The 19,268-nt window shown below is 36.6% G+C and overlaps 1 protein-coding gene across 2 annotated transcripts in view; it reads right to left on the bottom strand.

The window, feature by feature from the left end:
- Sptlc3 (serine palmitoyltransferase long chain base subunit 3) overlaps positions 1 to 19,268 on the bottom strand; it is a 142,696-nt gene that overhangs the window by 59,920 nt on the left and 63,508 nt on the right. For both annotated transcript variants that reach the window (XM_031372049.1, XM_031372050.1), the window contains exons 5-6: positions 10,451 to 10,575; positions 8,503 to 8,596 (exon numbers count right to left, since the gene is read on the bottom strand). In XM_031372049.1, the coding sequence (XP_031227909.1) occupies positions 8,503 to 8,596; positions 10,451 to 10,575 (219 nt within the window). The remainder of the gene's footprint in view (positions 1 to 8,502; positions 8,597 to 10,450; positions 10,576 to 19,268) is intronic.

Below are 19,268 nucleotides of genomic sequence, written 5' to 3'. Positions count from 1 at the left end.
AAGAAAATATCTAAAATAAAAAAAAAAAAAATCTTACCAAAAGCACTGTACAGATTCAATGGAATTCCTATCAAATTTTCAAAAGAATTCTTTATGAACCTTAAAAGAATGATATACAATTTCATATGGAAAAACAAAAATTCAGGATAGCTAAAACAATTCTGTACAAAAAAAGGAAAATCTGGATGTATCTCCATCCTTGATTTCAAGCAATAGTAATAAAAATATATGGTATTGGCATAAAAACAGGCATGTTGATCAATGGAATCAAACTGAAAACCCAGAAGTAAAGCCACACACCTATGGACACTTATTTTTGACAAAGAAGACAAAATTATGGGGTGGAAAAAAGAAATCATCTTCAACAAATAGTGCTGGTTTAACTGGATGATCATTGTGGATGTGGATTCAAATAGATCCACATTTATCACCCTGCACAAAACTCAAGTCCGAGTGGATCAAAGGCATCAACATAAAACTGGATACACTAAATCTGACAGAAGAGGAAGTGGAGAATAGCCTTGAATGCACTGACACAGGAGACAATGACCTGAGTATAGCACTAACAGCTCAGGCACTAAGATTAACAAAGTAAATGGGACCTCATGAAACTGAAAAGCTTCTGTAAGGCCAAGGATACCATCAAAAGGACAAAATGGTAACCTACAGAATGGGAAAGATCTTTACCAACCCTGCACCTAACAAAGGGAGGATACTCAAAATTTATAAAGAACTCAGGAAACTAGACATCAACAAACCAAATAACATAATTAAAATGGGGTACAGATCTAAACAGATAATTCTCAACAGAGGAGTATCTAATAGCTGAGAAGCACTGAAAGAAATATTCAACATCCTTAGTCATCAGGGAAATGCAAATCAAAAATGACCCTGAGATTCCACCTTACACCTAACTAAGATCAGAAACTCAAGAAACAGTATATTTTGGTGAGGATGTGGAACAAGGAGAACACTTTTCCATTGCTTGTGGGAGTGTAAACTCGTGTAACCACTTTGGAAATCAATTTGGCAGCTCTCAAAAATTTGGGAATAGTTCTACCGGAGGACCCAGCTATACCACTTCTGGGCATATACCCAAAAGACTGTCCAATATAGCAAAAGAACACTTGCTCAACTATGTTTGTAACAGCTTAATTTGTAATAGAAAGAAACTGGAAACAACATAGATGTTTCTCAACTGAAGAATGAATAAAGAAAATGTGGTGTACTTACACAATGGTATATTACTCAGCTATTAAAAACAATGATGTCATGTAGTTTGCAGGCAAATGGATTGAACTAGACAATATAATTTTAAGTGAGGTAACCCAGGCCCTGAAAGACAAACATGCTATGTACTCATGTATAAGTGGATACTAGTCAGAAACTACAGGTAACAATGTTATAATCCGCAGACTCAAAGAAGCTAAGTAACAAGAGGGCCCACAAGGAGTAGGGGAAATAAAATAGACATCAGGGTGGATGGATAGAGGTAGCTGGGTGGGGGAGAAGTTGGAGTGACCAGCAGGTATTGAGTAGGGGGAAGTGGAGGGAGAGAGTACTGGGATACATAGGATCTGGAGTATCTCTGGGAAGAGCTAGAAACCTAGGTCAATGGAAACTCCCAGGAATCTATGAGGGCGATCCTAGCTAAGCAATGTGGGATATGGAGCCTGAAATGGTCATCTCCTGTAACCAGGCAAGACTTCCAATGTAGAGACTGTGACACTAACCCAGCTATAAAACTTTAGACTTAAAATTTATTCTGCTTACAAGAGGTGCCAGGGTAACAATGGAGCAGAAATTGAGGGAAATTGGTTAACCTTGGGCAAGGTTAACCAATGACTGGCTCATCTCAAAACCTATGCCACGAGAGAGTGCCCACTTCTGACACAGTTAATGATATTCTCCTATACTTGCAGACAGGAACCTAGCATATCCTATGGAATTGGGAGAGAAAAGACTGAAGGAGCCAGAGAGGTCAAGGACACCACAAAAAAACCTATAGAATCAATTAACCTGGGCACACAGGGGACCACAGAGACTGAACCATCATGGGAGATAGCAAGGGATGGACCTACGCCCTCTGCACATATTTGCATTTGTGCATCACAGTCTTTTTAAAAAAGATTTATTTATTTATTATATGTTAAGTACACTGTAGCTGTCTTCAGACACTCCAGAAGACAGTGCCAGATCTCATTATGGATGGTTGTGAGCCACTATGTGGCTGCTGGGATTTGAACTCAGGACTTTTAGAAGAGCAGTCAGTACTCTTAATCACTGAGCTATCTCTCCAGCCTAAATTTCTCTCTCTCTCTCTCTCTTTCTTTCTTTCTTTCTTTCTTTCTTTCTTTCTTTCTTTCTTTCTTTCTTCCTTCCTTCCTTCCTTCCTTCCTTCCTTTCTTTCTTTCTTTCTTTCTTTCTTTCTTTCTTTCTTTCTTTCTTTCCTTCATTCTCTCTCTCTCTCTCTCTCTCTCTCTCTGTTTTTTTTTTTCTTTGAGACAAGGTTTCTCTGTGTAGATCTTGCTGTTCTGTAACTCACTTTGTAGACCAGGCTGGCCTTGAACTCAGAAATCTGCCTGCCTCTGCCTCCCAAGTGCTGGGGGCATCACCACTGCCTCTGCATCTCAGTCTTCATGTGGGACTCCTAGCAGCAGGAGCGGGGCCTGTCTCTGACTCTGTTGCCTGCCCTTCGATTCCTTTCTCCACATTTGTCTAGCTTCAGGAGGAGAAGATGCTCCTAGTCCTACTGCAACTTGATATGCCAAGGCAGATTGATAAATGGGAGCCTCTCTTTTTTCTGAGTAGAAAGGGAGAACTGGAGGTTGTCCAGGAGAAGAGGTGAGAGGGAGGGACTAGGAGGAGAGAAGGGAGGGGAAGCTGCAATTGAGATGTAAAATGAAAATGAATGAATAAGTTAGTTAATTTAAAAGAGTAAAAAAAAAATCTTCAGAGCTAAAAATAAAAGAATCTGGTGTTTTTCATATTATTAGCTTTTTATTTGGCCTGGTTCCATGTGTCACACATGCAATTTGGCATTTTCTACAGAACCTTAAATAGCTATGTCGTTCTAACCTATGGATGAGTGTTCAGGAGAACCACAAAACTATAGGTCAAACCAGCAGAAATGAGTATCATTTGTATTGTTGCTCCATCTAATTCTTTCCCACTCCATATGCATTCTCACTTCCTTCACCTCTCAAGAAAGGAGTTGCTCAGAGGACCTTGGCTCTAGGTCTGCTCCCTAAGGTGCTGTTTTTACAATGCGTATAGAACACAAAGCTGCACCATGCATACTGCTGAGAGGGAGTAAAGGCCTTGTATTTGTTTCTTACTGATGAAGCAAGAAAATTGACCAAATTAATTAACTAAAACAACACAGACTTAAGGTCTTAACAAATCTGGAGATCTGAAGTCTGCAGTAGGTCTGCCTGAGCGATTTGACAGGACAGCTTTGCAGGACTGGCATCTTCTGAACGTTTTAGATCAACCTCCGCTTCCTCACATTTTCCTGCTTCTAGGTTCCGCCTTCCCTTAGACTGTGTTATTCCATCTTCAAAACTAAAAATGACAGTTGCAGTCTTTCTCATAATACATTACTCTGACAACCTTCATTTTGTTTCATTTGTAGGGATCCGATTATTATACTAGACCTGTAGAGGCTTAATTTTAAAGTTAATTGGTTGGCACACAGAGTTCTCACTGTAACTTTAATTCCGTTTCCAGATAACAAGGCATCCACAGCTTTTGGGGATTAGAGCATTGACATGTTTCAGAGATTGATTGATTATTTATTTATTTATTTATGGCCTTCCACAGAAAACTAAACAATAGCAGCTCATTCATACTGCATGCCTGTGGACTAGGAGGTGGGGAATGATGGCTGGACTGCATAGTTCTAATGGATTGGGAAGGGCAACATTTTTCCAGAGAGTTCCAGGTTATGCTGTTGTACTTGTAGGATCATTTAAAAACTTAAATTAGCATACAAAGCAACAGGTCCCCTGTGGCATTTCCACACATACTTCCTCTGAGTTCATTCCCTTCCCCAGATTATTTTGGCAAGTTTCCTAAATACCTCCAAACTTTAATCTCTTCATTTATTAATTAGCTCCTATCTCATTATGTTTTCTGCAGGACTAATTAAATGAGCAAATAAATGTGAAGGCAATGTCAATAGCTAGACATCTGGTATACAATAAATTCTTAATAAGTGCTAGTTCCTGGTAAAAAGTCACTACAGCTGGCATTTATTATAAATACAAAATGTCATCTATTTTTTTTTTCTGGGAAAAGAAGGCGGTATGAAGAGAAAGTTGTTGAATAGGTTGAATATTTGAAAAGCTTTGTAAAAACTTAGATGATTAAAAAAATTAATAGCAATTATAGTCTCAGCAGAGCTGAAGACTTAAAAACAGAAATATATTTGAATATATTTTTAAACTTTGGAAAAATGTATGAATAGGAATAATCCACACCACTCATTCACCTGACTCAGATTTATCTTTCAATGTGTTATCCCCCTTGCTCTATATATTGAGGTATTATGTATCTATGTATGTATCATCAATCATCTATCAGCTACATCTATCTATCTATCTATCTATCTATCTATCTATCTATCTATCTATCTATCTACCTATCTACCCTTCTTCTAATTATTTCTTTTAATTGAGACTAAGCTACATATACAATGTCCTGAATCTCTAAATAGTTCACCCCAGGACAGAGGACAGAGGTATACTTTTATATGATAATAGCAGGGTCAGTTGACTTATCCTATGAGGACTCAGAATGTAGTAGTTTTGGCTTTATGAACTACACATGCTCTTTATTACCCATTCCTCTTTGTTTTCTATACAAGCCTTTACAATGTAAGCTTGTAGCTGATAGTATAGTTACCCACCATGATACATTACTCTTATTTAGTACCATTAAGTCTATTTGTCTATCATCCAAATTTGCAAATTGGCTCAGGAGTAACATTATCTCATGTCATTCAAGATCTAAGACCAGGTATAGTTGTTACCATCTTCAGTATCTTTTATAATGAACTATTTTCTCTGCTTGTTTTTATCCTTTATAATATTGTCAAAATAAGTCCTTGGCTTTTATCATGCATCTAATTTGGGATTTCCTGCTTTGGATCCTGTGTAAATGATGGAGGTCCTCAGATATCTCATTTAAATACAAAATGTCCATGTGTCCATCACCAATAGTGTTGTTTTATTTCCCATCTGTCTAAGCATTGTGTGACTTCTTCCTGATGTAGTTACTACTCTACTATTCTCTGTCCAGAGTGTGATTTCACTGGGATTGTTATCCTGGGAGTAGAAACCGAAGGAAAATACTAAATGGTTGCTTGTGTGGTGTGGTCTGTATTGCTTGTTTTATACTATTGTGGATCTCTGAAGAATCACTAACTAATTGGAACTGGTAGTAAGACCCAGTCTGTGGTTGGGCCAATCTATTTCAGTATTTAACATAAGGTTATTTTGTATAATTTTTTCTTAGAAATTTCCTCCACTACCTGGGTTGCAAAACAAAACAAAAAGACATGAATGTTGTAAAGGGATCCTTAAGGATAAGGGAAGTGACAGGAACTGGAGGGAGAAAAAGGGGTTGGGGGGTGAGTGTAACCAGAGCACTTTATACAGTTATGAAACTGCAAAAAATTAATTAATACAAAAAACTAAAATAAGATTTAGGTCTTCTATCTCTCTTGTACACTATAGACATATATTAGTCTTAACCAAAACAATTGTATAAGTTGGTCTGGAGGTGGGAACAATCATTAATCTGCCACAGATATTCCCTAGATGCCTAGACTGTACAGTTATGGTCACAAATTATTGTTTAGTAGAATGGAATGAAGAAATAAGAAATCAATATTGGTAATGACTCAGCTCACTTGTTGCAAATAAATCACAACCCAGCATGTCTATTCTGAAAGTGAGACTATTGTGTGCTAACCATATACATGGTTTATTCATTTCCAGATATAAATTTTTATCACTAGTCACCTGTCATACTAGAGAGTTCAAGGCATTTAGCATATTTGTGCTAATATCAATGATATTTGCTCTGTCCACTTAGTCAAAACATTACTGTTTCTCTTTTGACTTCATTCTCGTCTTGGCGGAGCTTCACTATGAATACCAGCCTGGCTTTGAACTTGTGATCCATTTTACTGAGCCCCTTCTGACTGTGAAGATTACTGAAAGATTATATGCAACACCAACAAACTTTTTTAAATTCCTAAAAGATGTGTACTTCAAACATGAATTCTTGGTACTAGCAAAGTAATTTGAAACTGGATGTGATAATAGATGGCAAATCAACATAACTAAAGAGATTTATCAAACAATGAATTGAAAAGTTGAATATTTGTTGCAAATGCAATAAATGAGGCCACCATAATTTTAATTACCCTGAACTATATATCAGAATTGAGCCATACGTCTGCCATCTTATTCTTCTGTAATGCCTGGACCGGGTCTGCACTCCATCATATCTATCTATTCATAGATACTGGAAGTAGTTCTCCAATGTACAGCAATCCCCGCCCCCCCCCATGCTCTTCTTCAATGAGAGCAGGTTTTCATTGGACACTCTACTTGTTAGAAAGGGAATTTACTGTGTTTACTTAAGAAAGCTTGTACTGTTCTTTTTTCCCCACTCTGTGGGTTCTTCTTTCTTTCATCCTTCTCCAACTTTATTTCACCCTTTCAATAGCCTAACACTAGGTAGGAGAGACAGAAGGATAGAGAGGAGAAACAAATTCCCAAATATAATTTCTTTCCTTTTGTTGCTTCTTTGACCATGGTTACTATTGAACAGCAACCATCCCTCCTAAGTGACCAACAATGACCAATCCTGTCTCTTGGGTCACTAGCATTTATATACCCTCTGAAAAATTTCCCAGAATTCCAAAGGTAACACACTGTAGAAACTGTCTGCAGCTGTCAAAGCCATGCCTCTGTTCGAGCACAACACAAATCACAGTCAGCTGCTATGAACAGTCTGAAGCAGCCCCATTCCCCACACCTGGGTTTAAAATGAAAATGTATTTTTATAACATATCTGTGTTTTTAAAGAGAACAAAATTCCAAAATTCTCACTACAAACACTTTTGTGCATTTTCTTTTCTCTTCCATGAGAAAATTGCTCTATGGCTTGAGATAGCTCTGAGGTATGCATAAAAGAACCTAGACAATCCTTCCTGCTTGTTATCAGTCTTCTTTTTATTGACTCTTTGTGAACTCCTGGAAGGAAGGGGCATACTAAGGGATAGAAATAAAGAAAGTTGAGGGGAATGGAAAGAGAGAAAGGTGGTAAGAAATTTTTACAATGTGTGTGTGTGTGTGTGTGTGTGTGTGTGTGTGCGTGTGTGTGTGTGTGTGTGTATATTTTCATGATCATGCATACAAATGTAGGGGGGCTCTGATGTCAATGTGCCAGAAGCAGAACTTTAACAGATCACATATGTCAATGCCTTCCTTAGCTTTATAGATGAGGACATCGAATCCAAGAAAGATCAAAGTATTTACATAAAGTGGCACAAATTGGAGACACAGTTGGATCAGAGGACATAGATGTCACCAACTATGACCTGCTTCTTTCAAGGTGTTTTCCTAAGACTTTTCATGGTGTCTGGTCTGATCTATAAAGAGTGAAGGAATAGCCTTCTGCATCATCCTCACCACGCATCCATGCAGCACAGGGCCTGGAAGGGCATTTAAAATCTTTTAGATTTATTTTTATTTTGTTTTATGTCTATGAATGCTTTGTCTGCTTGCCTGTGTGTAAGTATGTATGTATGTATGTATATATGTGCACCACATGTGTGCCTGGTGCCCACAATAGTCCGAAGAGAGTATCAGATCCCCTGTTACTGGAGTTACAGATGGTTGTAAGCTATCATGTGTGCTGGGAATTGAACCTGGGTTGTCTACAAAAGAAATAAGTGTTCTAAACTGTTGAGCCTCTCCAGCCTCTGACAGGACATTTTAATGGCATCTAAGAGTATTTTGAGAGCATCTAAGAGTATTTTGAGATATGAATATTTTATATGTAGGAACAGGGAAAGCAGGCATTATACCAAGAAAAAAAGCCCTAACTTTTTACTTAAGCATAGCTCAAAATCTAAAGTATCAGGACTTTCTCAAGACAAGGTTACACGAAAGGGGAGAATTACAACATGTCTGATAATTAAATGGCATTCTAAGATATCAATCACATCTTTAGAGGCCACATCATAAGACCACTAATGGTGACATTAATGTGTTTTGGTAACACTTAGCAATCTGGATGTTTAATACACATCAGCCATTTGTTCCAGATCACCAGAGGTTAACAAGGCAGCAGTGAATATAAGCGTAATTGTCTTTCATTAGGCTAAGTTGCCAGTTTGAAAAGCAAGGACAAAGTCCTCTGAATCATCTTGATCTTTATCTAGGACCAGGGCTGTGCATTTTGAGTAAATGCTCAGATACTCACTATTGTGTTTGAAGGGTCTTATGACTGCGCCTGAGAGTCGAGCACCCAGGATGATAGAAGAGTGGTTATGCTCATCACTTAAAATGAGGCATCCCTGTTTAGAAAACAAACACAAACCACAAGATAGTGAAAGGAAAGACCACATGGGGGAACTAGAAAACATCAAAATCTATGTTAAATCAGAACTCTACTTAATTTGAAAAGGTTGAATTTCAGCTGGTATTTATATGGACAAAATCTAATCTTTCAGCTAGCTCACTGAGACGGCAGCTGTTTGTAAGATAGCGCATCTTTACTGGAACAATTACAAACAAATATTTTTCAACAGCAAGATTGTCTTTTAAGCACTAGCAAGAGTCTAAAGGATTGAGCTTTGACTGGAAGACTGACTTGTGGAGGGCTGTACACTTGCTTGGTACCTGATTCTGTGCTAGATTATTTGGATGAGTCTCATTAGTTCTCCTGGCAGCCTTCTATAGTAAGACATTTACAAGTCTTACCTTGTGTTCTCGTTCTTCCTGTGCCTACATCCCATGGAAACAGAAACATCTGTGTTTTACAGTTAAAAACTTTGAATTGGTAAAACTGTGCATGGAAAGTCAATGTGAGGTGAGCAGAAAATGTTACTGCTTAAATATTATGCTTATAAATTGGTTTTTCTTTTAAAATGCATACACTAGAGAGTTGTTCAAGAACACCCAACATTCAGAGTGATGATGGTTCCTTTTTCATTTTCGGTGGTCATCTGTAATTGAATTCTTCCTTATACACATACAATATGTTTTAGGTTTTTGAGGACAAAGCTAGAAAAATGGCCTTACTTCCATAGTGAAGAATATATGTATACTGGTAATTTTTCTTTGGAAACATTTGAGAATTATTGTAAACCTCATGATACCTCACTTCTGTGTTCTTTAGCCATGCAACTATTATAAATAAGGCAGCTATTACTTCCAAGAAGTTCCATACTTTTATATTAAATGTTATATATATTATATATCAGCAGCTAATATATCATTAAAATTATCATTTCCTCAACTACACTAATATTTTTAATGGTGTTATCTTCATTTTTTTCAATAAACTTTCACAGTACCCAATTTAAGATAATATATCACCCTTATCTGTCACTGAATTTTAAAAAAAAAAAACTGATTATCACACCTGTTTATGTAAAATGAAGTAGCTAGCTTGTATTGTTTTCCCTCCGGAGCATCCTCACCCACTCTGGCATGGTTTGCAATGAGGTTCTATGTGATTTGGTGTGTTCCTTCATTGTTGATCTCTTCTTGGATCATGAACCTGTGTTCCAGTTCCTTCCTGCTTTATGCCTTGCACATGCAGACCCTTTATTGTTCCAATAAACAATGTGGTTGCCTATCAAAGTTCTGTTCTCATGATTCTAGTACAGGACTTGCAAGCTATCTCAAGAGCTGGCAACTCTTATTATTCCTCATGCATGTGTGTTCTTGACCTGGAATACCTATCTAATTTTATTTAGTATATTATTTCTCCACTGGACTTCAAACACTTGAATATACATGGCACAGGTCTTGTTCATCCTCTTATATCATGTATATGTCTTCTTACATGACATGTGGAATCTCAATAATTAATCAACAATATGAATAAATGGATGAAATAGGAAAGTTTTTTTGTCTAATGTTGTGCTTAGTAAGTACTTGCTAAATGACAAATGTAGATGACCATCTGTAAAACAGGCCTTTCTAAGCTACTATTGAAGATGACATTTTGTCCATATTTAGTCTAGCAACTTAATAACTGGGAGTATCACAATCAAGAGATTTTCTAGACTATGCTGATAGATTTACCCAAATATTTTGATGCTGAGAAAGAGACCTTTGGCAACACTTTTGATAAAGGACTTGCCCAAAGATGTAATTCTTGGGGATAGTACAGCAGAAGACACATGGCAAAATATTCTTACCTTTCCAACAAATATAGGGATATTTGTTGAGTTGGTTGCGAATCCCATCCCAAAAATCATCACTGCTTCTACATTCAAGAACTTAGCCATGAGATCCTCCAGCTCCTTGTGTATATCCAAGGTACCTGGGCAGAAGTTACATGAGGAGTGTGACTCTTGCTTTTGAACAAGCCCAAGTGTACAAACTTAAATTATGCTATACATACATCAACACAGACCTGTGGCATAGCAAGAATCTTTGTCATAGTTCCAATCTAGAAACAACTCAAAGTCCATTTATTACAAAATAAATGTATTAATTTTGGAAACATAGTTGAATGTAGCCTAACCAAAAATAAAAATTTTGCCTCACACAGTGGTGTGGATAAAGTGTACAAACATGTCAGGGCAGTGTTGTTTTTGTTTTTTGTATGACAAGAATTTTAGGATTCTCTGAATGCTCTGTGTATAGATGTCATTGGATACACATGTATGCTTGATTTGTAAAAATCCATTGAGTTATATATTTATGGCTGCTTTGATCCTATGTACTTATGGCTGCTCCCACATGCATTTTATGATGAAATAGAACTTATAAAACATACCACAATTCCTACATCCCACAAGCAGTTGTTATAATCCTCTTAGAGATTTCATTTACCTAATTGCACACAGATTGCATGACTTCTATAGCTACTAAGGGCAATAGTGTGTTTATTAAATCTTTGGAATGTATTAGATACTCTGACAAGTCTGCCATCTAAATAATTTCATTTAATCCTAGACTTCCACTAGTGCAGGCAATATTACTTTACAGAGAAGAAAAACCAAAGTTTAAAAATATTTCAGAGAAAACTCAACAGATAATCCACCCTAACTTTGAATGTTTTTTTTACTTCTCATGACCTCTCTTCCTCCCTTTCTCTCCTTTTCCCCTCTCATCATTTGCTTCCTCGTCTTCCCACCACCTTCTCTCTTTCTCTTCTTTGACATCATCTCTTAATACATAGCCCTGGTTGCCTTCAAATTAGTGAGACACCTATCTCAACTCTCTGAGTTCTCAGTTACAGGCAAGTATCACCATGCAAAGACTATAACCTTTTATATCCTTATTTACTGATCTCTTATTAAGTATAATCATATTACTTCTTGCTGTTAACAAAGATTAATGCTTTCTAGATTTTGTTTGTAATCATTTTACCTTTTAGATCTACATCAGCTAATGTCATAACTACTAGCTTATATAGTTAGTGAAATTGAAGAATTGAGCTCCAAACTATATTTGAGTTTTATTAACTTGGTTTCAACTTTAAAATTAAAGTCCTTCAAAAATATCTCCTGCTAAACACCTTATTGGCATTAGGGTTTGATTTGACTTCATTCGTGGACAATTTAGTATGTGCATTGAGATGTAATATGGATATAAAAAAACACCAGGAGATTTTGTATTGATTATATGTGTTTAAATAGTAAATTTAAAGTGACAGATTTTGTATTATATTTTTACTTGACATTTTTCCTGGAAGATAAGTCTGGTTAGGTTTGCATGGTAAATGATGATAGCCACTGAGCTCTCTCTCCAATGTGACAACCTAAACTTTTAACTACCCTGGCAAACCTTGAGTAAGAATGAATGTACTGTGGGCTGTGGATAAATGAATTCAGGTTTGAGAATAGGAAAACATTCAAGTGGTCAGATGTAAATTGCACTTACAGGATTTAGAAGCCACTGTTAAGATTTAAGAAAGAGCAATATTGTTGCCATGTTTCCTTCATTGTAACAATTAATATACATTACTATTCAGGATAATGAAATATCAGGATTCTATTCTCACTGGTATGTTAATTCTTTTTTATGTTTTTCGAGACAGGGTTTCTCTGTGTAACCCTGGCTATCCTGGAACTCACTCTGTAGACCAGGCTGGCCTAGAACTCAGAAATCCGCCTGCCTCTGCCTCCCAAGTGCTGGGATTAAAGGCATGTGCCACCACTGCCTGGCGAGAGTTAATGAAGTCAGGTTTGAGAAGGACACCAACTAGCTTTTGTTTAATACTGTGGTTTTTCATAAAGGACAAAGGTTGCTCTTCAAAAGTCCTACTTAATAGTGAATACAAAAATCCCTTACGAAAAAATCACAGTATTATACAGAAGCTAGTTGGTGTCCTTCTCAGACCTGAATTTATTTATCCCTACAGATGTCAGAAATAACACACAGTATAGTCATTCTTACTCAAGGTTCAGTGGAGCAGTTAAATTGTCTTACTATAGATATGGATCTGATGATAAAAGAATTTATCATGGAAATCTAATGATCTGAGTTCTTATCCCAGAACTCAGTGGAAGGAGAGAACCAACTCCATGGAGTAATTCCTGGATTTCCACACATATGTCACACATACACACAAACCATAATAAAATGTATAGAAAGTTTTAATTTTGATAAAATATTTATATCATCAAATATAAAATGTTTGGTATATATCAAATATATATGTTTAATATATATTTGATACAGATCAGTTATATATATATGTATATATATATATCAAACAAATATATCACATACACAAACCAGAAAGAATAAACTAACATTGAAGATGAAAACATGAACACAGAATCATGTACTGGGATTCATTTTTATTTATTTAGAAGATATTGACTTCCAAAGGGGAGGGTCCCAGGAGTAGGCAACTAAAAAGTAGGAGACTGTTCTCCCTAGATCTGCCACTGATAACTGAGTAGTCTTTGGGTATTGTCTCTGAAAGTTGGTAAAGAGATTGGAAGATGTGGTTTAGGTTCTCCTGACATTACACATGCTCTTTCTTCCATATAGAATGGTCTCTTGTGACTATGACCGCATCTCCCACTATTTTCTCATCTCCACCCAACGTGTGAGTCATCCTCCTCCTCCCTTCTAGCTGCCCAAGACAAAACTACTCAGGAGATTAATTATATCATCACTGTCCCACAATGATTAGTATTACAAAGTTGATTTCAGAATTTGGAAAAATCTACACTACAAAAGGAGCACACAAAGGGTGCAGACAGACACACAGACACATGACTTCCACAGATATTAAAGACAGAATGTTCACAGGAGTAAAAATTGTGATACTATAGTAGGTGTTTTGTCTTGATGAGTACAATTCCCTGTCTAGCACTAACATTCAGTATAGACCTAGAGAGTTATATGGAGTCTTTTTTTGTGGAGAATGAAGACCTAAGAGTAGAGGATGCAATTAGGAAGATCAAAGATCCACATGGAACCAACTAGGCAGCAAATATCAATATTTATTTAGAGAAGCTGTTTAAAGATAGACGGAGGCCAAATTAGTCAACTCAGTAACTGTCCCCATAAATCTTTCCTGCTCAGGGAATCAACTGAGTAACTATGTCACAACTAAATCACCTGGACACATGTGGACAGATAATTAAGATAAATCTCCACCTTTGTTCTCTCTAAACCCGCCCTTCCACATGTTTAGCTAATTGAATCACTGAAAGTTCTTAGGATGGTGTGGGATGTGCTGTTAGGCAAACAGACAGCCAAGCAACTATGGGAAATGCATGTGCCAAAAAACTCTCTTGGGAGGTTTCCCAATATAAGGCATTTCATATGGATTAATAAGAACACGACTTTTAAAATTTATTACATGGTACTTAGTACTCTAAGCTAAAAATAAAGAATGGTTCAAGAGAACAAAGTAGTTGTTAGAAAGTTGATGAGCTTTCTTTCTACAGGCATCAGGCTGTGCCTCAATCCAGTGAAGATATTAAGTTTAGCTAGTGGTCCAAATAGTTGGGTAGTTTAGGAAATAACATTCTGTCTTTGGTATATAAATACTGTCTTTTGTAAATCCCAATAAAGCATAACTCTCATCCTAGTTGAAGGGACAAACAGATGCACAATCATTTTTATTTGGCTGGTGTCAGTGGGTGTACAAATCCCTGTTCTATGTATATATTGACTCCTGCTCTATGTATATACTGACTCCTGTTATTACTCTGATGTTTTCCTTATCCAGCTGGCTACTAAAATCTACTCCACGAATCAAAAGAATAAATATGAACTGGATCTATCCTTTTGGCAGCTCACTAAGTGATATTTTCCAATGCCAAACATTGAGTTCATTGTCATAAGTCAAGTGAATAAAAAGTAGATTCAGGATGAATGACTAATACCCTGGGCAAGGACTACATGCTTCTGTTGGATATTTAGTGATGCTGACTGGTTCACCCTCAGTCAAAGTGTTACAGATCTCTGGCTTTAATACTAGCATAATAACATTGATTGATATCAATTGGGTAAAGGAATAATTGAGAAGTCCATTTCTCAGTCACCAATTATTCCTCTGTGTCATGTGTGAAGCTATTTTCCTAACTGTCACTAGTCACATTTGGATCATAATAGCCTGTTTGCAGACCATTTCTAGACTTGGCTTCAGCACAGGTTGTCATTTAACAGGAAGATCTGCCAGCTCTTCCCATCTGTCTGTTCTAATGGTGCTGTGGATCAGTTCACATCTGTGCCACTTTATGTGCACTGAGGATTCCTACATCCTAGCCAGCATCGATCCTTGTGCTTAAAGGAATCACACAGAAGTCTTTGGGTTCCTGGTTCTGTTACTTACAGTTTATAGGGTTATATTGACTCTTGGTTGAGTTTATTCCATGTTAAGTACTCAAGAGAAAGATGTAAAACTAGATGCCTTGTCTGGCCGCTGTGTTCAGAGGCAAACAGCAGAAGGCACTTGCATAGGCACTGCTACTTAGAACTTCACTTTAAATCAAACACTCACTACCTCTTGTTAAATTAACCATTAGTAGATAATTAGAATCAAATGCAGGTCAAGTGTCTAAGGGAGGCATAGTTGGGTGATTGCAAGACATTTTTATGGTAATACTGATGATAGAAGAAGCGTTAAGCTGACAAAATGACTTCTTCACTTTGTGTTTTCATTCATTTTTTAAAAAAAGATTTATTTAATGTATGCATGCTCTATCTGCATGTACCCTTGTATGTCAGAAAAGGGAATCAAGATCCCATTACAGATGGTTGTGAGTCACCATGTGGTTGCTTGGAATTGAACTCAGGACCTCTGGAAGAGCAGTCAGTGCAATTAACTGCTGAGCCATCTCTGCAGCCCATGGTTTTGTTTTTTTGTTTTTTAAAATTAATTAATTTTTTTTACACTCCATATTCCATCCCCCATGCCCCCCCCCAATCCACCCTCCGAGGGTGGACAGCCCATGTTTTTATTCTTTTATTTCTGCTTTCTTTCTTTCTTTCTTTCTTTCTTTCTTTCTTTCTTTCTTTCTTTCTTTCTTTCTTCCTTTCCCTCTTTCTTTCTTTCCTTCTTTTCTTCCTTCCTTCCTTCTTTCTTTCTTTCTTTCTTTTTAAACTTTTCATTTCTTGAGAACTTCATCCATGAGTACTGTATCGACATAATTTTCTCTACTCTCTCTTCTCTCCAGCTCTTTCCCTCTTACTTCTCTACTTCATGGCCTCTTATTCTTTAATTATTATTGTTACTCACACACACACACACACACACACACACACACACACACACACATGCATGCACATTCACATTTATATGTACAACTTGTTGAGTTCATTTAATGCTGCTCATATGTACATGTATTTTGGGACTGCATAACTTATGAAAGAAGACTGGTCTCCCATTCTCAGTAACAATTAATTGTCCACAGATCTCTATCTTGGGATGGTGCCATGGAGATTTTCTCATTCATGTTGGCATGTCAATTGGTGTTGTGTATTTCTTCAGTTTTTATTTAGGCAAACATATTGCTGAGATTTCATGGATACAGTTGCAGGTCATATATAGAAGACACTATCTTGCAGCAGATTACATTTTTTGATTTTTTTATATAAACGTGATATTTTCTATGCATTTAGACAATAAAATATTAAGTAAATCAACATGTTCAGTGGTTCATGTAGTAACTCCTGTGTGTGTGTGTGTGTGTGTGTGTGTGTGTGTGTGTGTGTGTGTAAGGCCTCTAGAATATATTTCTTAAGCAATATATTCTGATTTTGGGGTTATGGATATATCTCAGTTGGTGAAATACTTATGCTGCATACTGAATTCAGTCCCTAGTACGGACAAAATTAAAAACAAGACTGTAGCATACAGGGCCTACTGCTTGGTGAGAGCACCGAGGTCTCTCTCAGAAGTGTGCTGAGACTCCCCAGCTCTACGAAATCTAGCAATTAGGGAGAGAATTTTCTTGACATTCAATGTTGATTTCTCAATGACCTGAATCGCAAACTAAGTGGTGTCTTCACCAATATGGTTTTGATGGGCAACTAAAAACAATAACAATATCCTGTGTTATTGTTATCCTGTGTGTATCCAGGAGTGCCTTTGAAGCCTTCTTGACTAATAACTCACAGAGAGAGCTACCCCCTGCCTGGAATAGAGATTTTTCATTTAATAATTCATGTGTCATGGGAGCACTCTACCCTTGTAGGATGGCTCTATTCAAATTCCTTTTACAACATATTATATATGAAAAGTTAGCTCATCAACTCATAGGTTTCTATTATGCTTCTTCATAGTTTTGGTTAGCTCATCCCCTAGTCCTTTTTCTCTCCTATCTCTTAACTCCCACACACACTTAACCCCTTTAACTCTTGAGTATTTCCTACTGTGTCACTTTCACTCCTTTCCATGTTTGAATCTTTCTGCCTTTGAGATTCTCTTTATTTTCAATGGAAATATCAAGCAAATAAAGATGCTCACTCTCTCACATAGTAACACTCTTGTATGTGAGCATGGGTATTTGTGTGCATGTGTGTGTTTGTGATTTAAATCAGGGTTCCACATGAGAGATAACATGAGATGTTTATCTTTTGAGACTAGGTTACTGTATTGAGTATAATTTCTTTTCCAGCTTCATCAATGTATAAATGTTCTATCTTAACCACATCCATGCTGATATTTGTTATCATTTGTATTCCTGATGATGGTCATTCTGAGTCAAGTAAACATAAACTTAGGAGGGAGAGAGAGTGAGTTGAGGGCACTAGAAGAAGTTAAAGGGAGGTAGTGGTGGGTGAAACTTTATTTATGAAAAGCAGAATTATAATTTCCTATACTCTTCCTGTATCAAAAATTTTTACTCTTATTCTTTTTGTCAAATTCGTGAAACTGGAAACACTAGTTTTACTTTGCAAAAGAACAGACCACAGAGCTCCTCGATTACTTGATGAGCCTTGAACAAGTGGGTTTTACCCACAAAAAGTTTGGTATAAGGCAATGTACTCTTCAGTGATACCCTGGAGAATTATTCTTAGTTTTGAGTTCTCAGCATATGAACTGAAACAATTTTTGAATGGCAAGTCATTAAAAATATGTCTGGGCTGTGTATTTTATCTTCTTGAGTCAGGAGGTGGAAGAAGTTTATCTGCAAATTACCAACTTCGGTGAATTTCAACTTATGTCACTCCAGGTGTGCCTTTTGGGGGACATACTGTACTAAGGTAAAATTATTGGTACGTCACACTGGCATAGTATACTTATTTGGCTTATACTTATTTGTTGAACCTACCGGGCTCATTTCTACACTTTTGGAGATATCTGTGCTTGTTGAAATCTGGCTTGTGTATAATTTCTAATGCTGTCAGGGGAAGGGCAATTACAGTGTCAGAACTCTATTAGGTCTCAGGAAATTGCCAAAAGGCTTTCAGAAACCAAGACATATTTTCATGTTTCTACTCCGAAACAATTCCTCTGAGAGTACCCTATTCCTTTTGAGGACCCTTAGAGATAAATAAAGAGGCTTGAGAGTAAGGCAATGACATTTCATTAATCAGAATTTACAATAATTTGGTCTGAAAGGAACTAGTGCCATTTTTAAAAAAGGGGTTTGCTATAGAAGTAAAATAATTGGAATGGAGAATCTCTGTAACTTATATAATGAAACCAATTGTTTATAAACATCTTTGTAGCATTGATTTGCATAAAATTGTTTTCATTTAAAAATCTCTTGTAGTAGTCTGCCTTGTGCATACTAGGAAAGTACTCCACCACTGAACTCTACCTTTAGCATACCTTTCCTAGAGTCACTTAAAAAAAAAAGATCTTTACTTGATAGCAATTTCTTAGAAACTACTCATTACAAAAGAAACTTGAACATCTTAAGTTTAAATATTTATTTAAAGTATGTTTTGATTTCTACTGATTTGCTGCTCCAAGCTGGCCTTTTCTTGAGAAACTTGAATTAGTGAAACTATATATTTTCTATTTAGCTTCAAAACACTTGGCAAAAATATAAAGAGATGATTTGGTAATTGAAGTGAATGACAGAGAGTACAGGCCAAGTTGTGAAGCTATGGTGCAGGGGAAGGATAGAGGATTTGCATACTAGTGGTAAAGGGCAGTGTTCTTAAACCAAACAGAAAGATTTCAGCAAAATTGCATATTATTAATAATGTGAGCATTGCAACTGAAACTTTAGAAATATGTCCTTAGTACATCTGTTTTTGTTTTTGTTGGGTTGTAAGTCAATGTAATGTGTTCATTTTGGTGATTTGAAATTGAAAGCATTGATGGCTACACCCCAAAGCTATAATTATAGTTGTAGGAATATTCCTAAATGTGCATGTCTTTAAAGTAAGCAGGATTTCCCTTTCCTTTCCTTTCCTTTCCTTTCCTTTCCTTTCCTTTCCTTTCCTTTCCTTTCCTTTCCTTTCCTTTCCTTTCCTTTCCTTTCTTTTCCTTTCCTTTCCTTTCTGTTTTCCTTTTTCCTTTTTCCTTTTTCCTTTTTCCTTTTTCCTTTTTCCTTTTTCCTTTCCTCTCCTCTCCTCTCCTCT

This window comes from Mastomys coucha, unplaced genomic scaffold (assembly GCF_008632895.1).
Source record: "Mastomys coucha isolate ucsf_1 unplaced genomic scaffold, UCSF_Mcou_1 pScaffold15, whole genome shotgun sequence".
NCBI lineage: Eukaryota > Metazoa > Chordata > Mammalia > Rodentia > Muridae > Mastomys > Mastomys coucha.
Note: the sequence above shows the minus strand (reverse complement) of the source record. Positions and strands in the feature narration are given on the sequence as shown.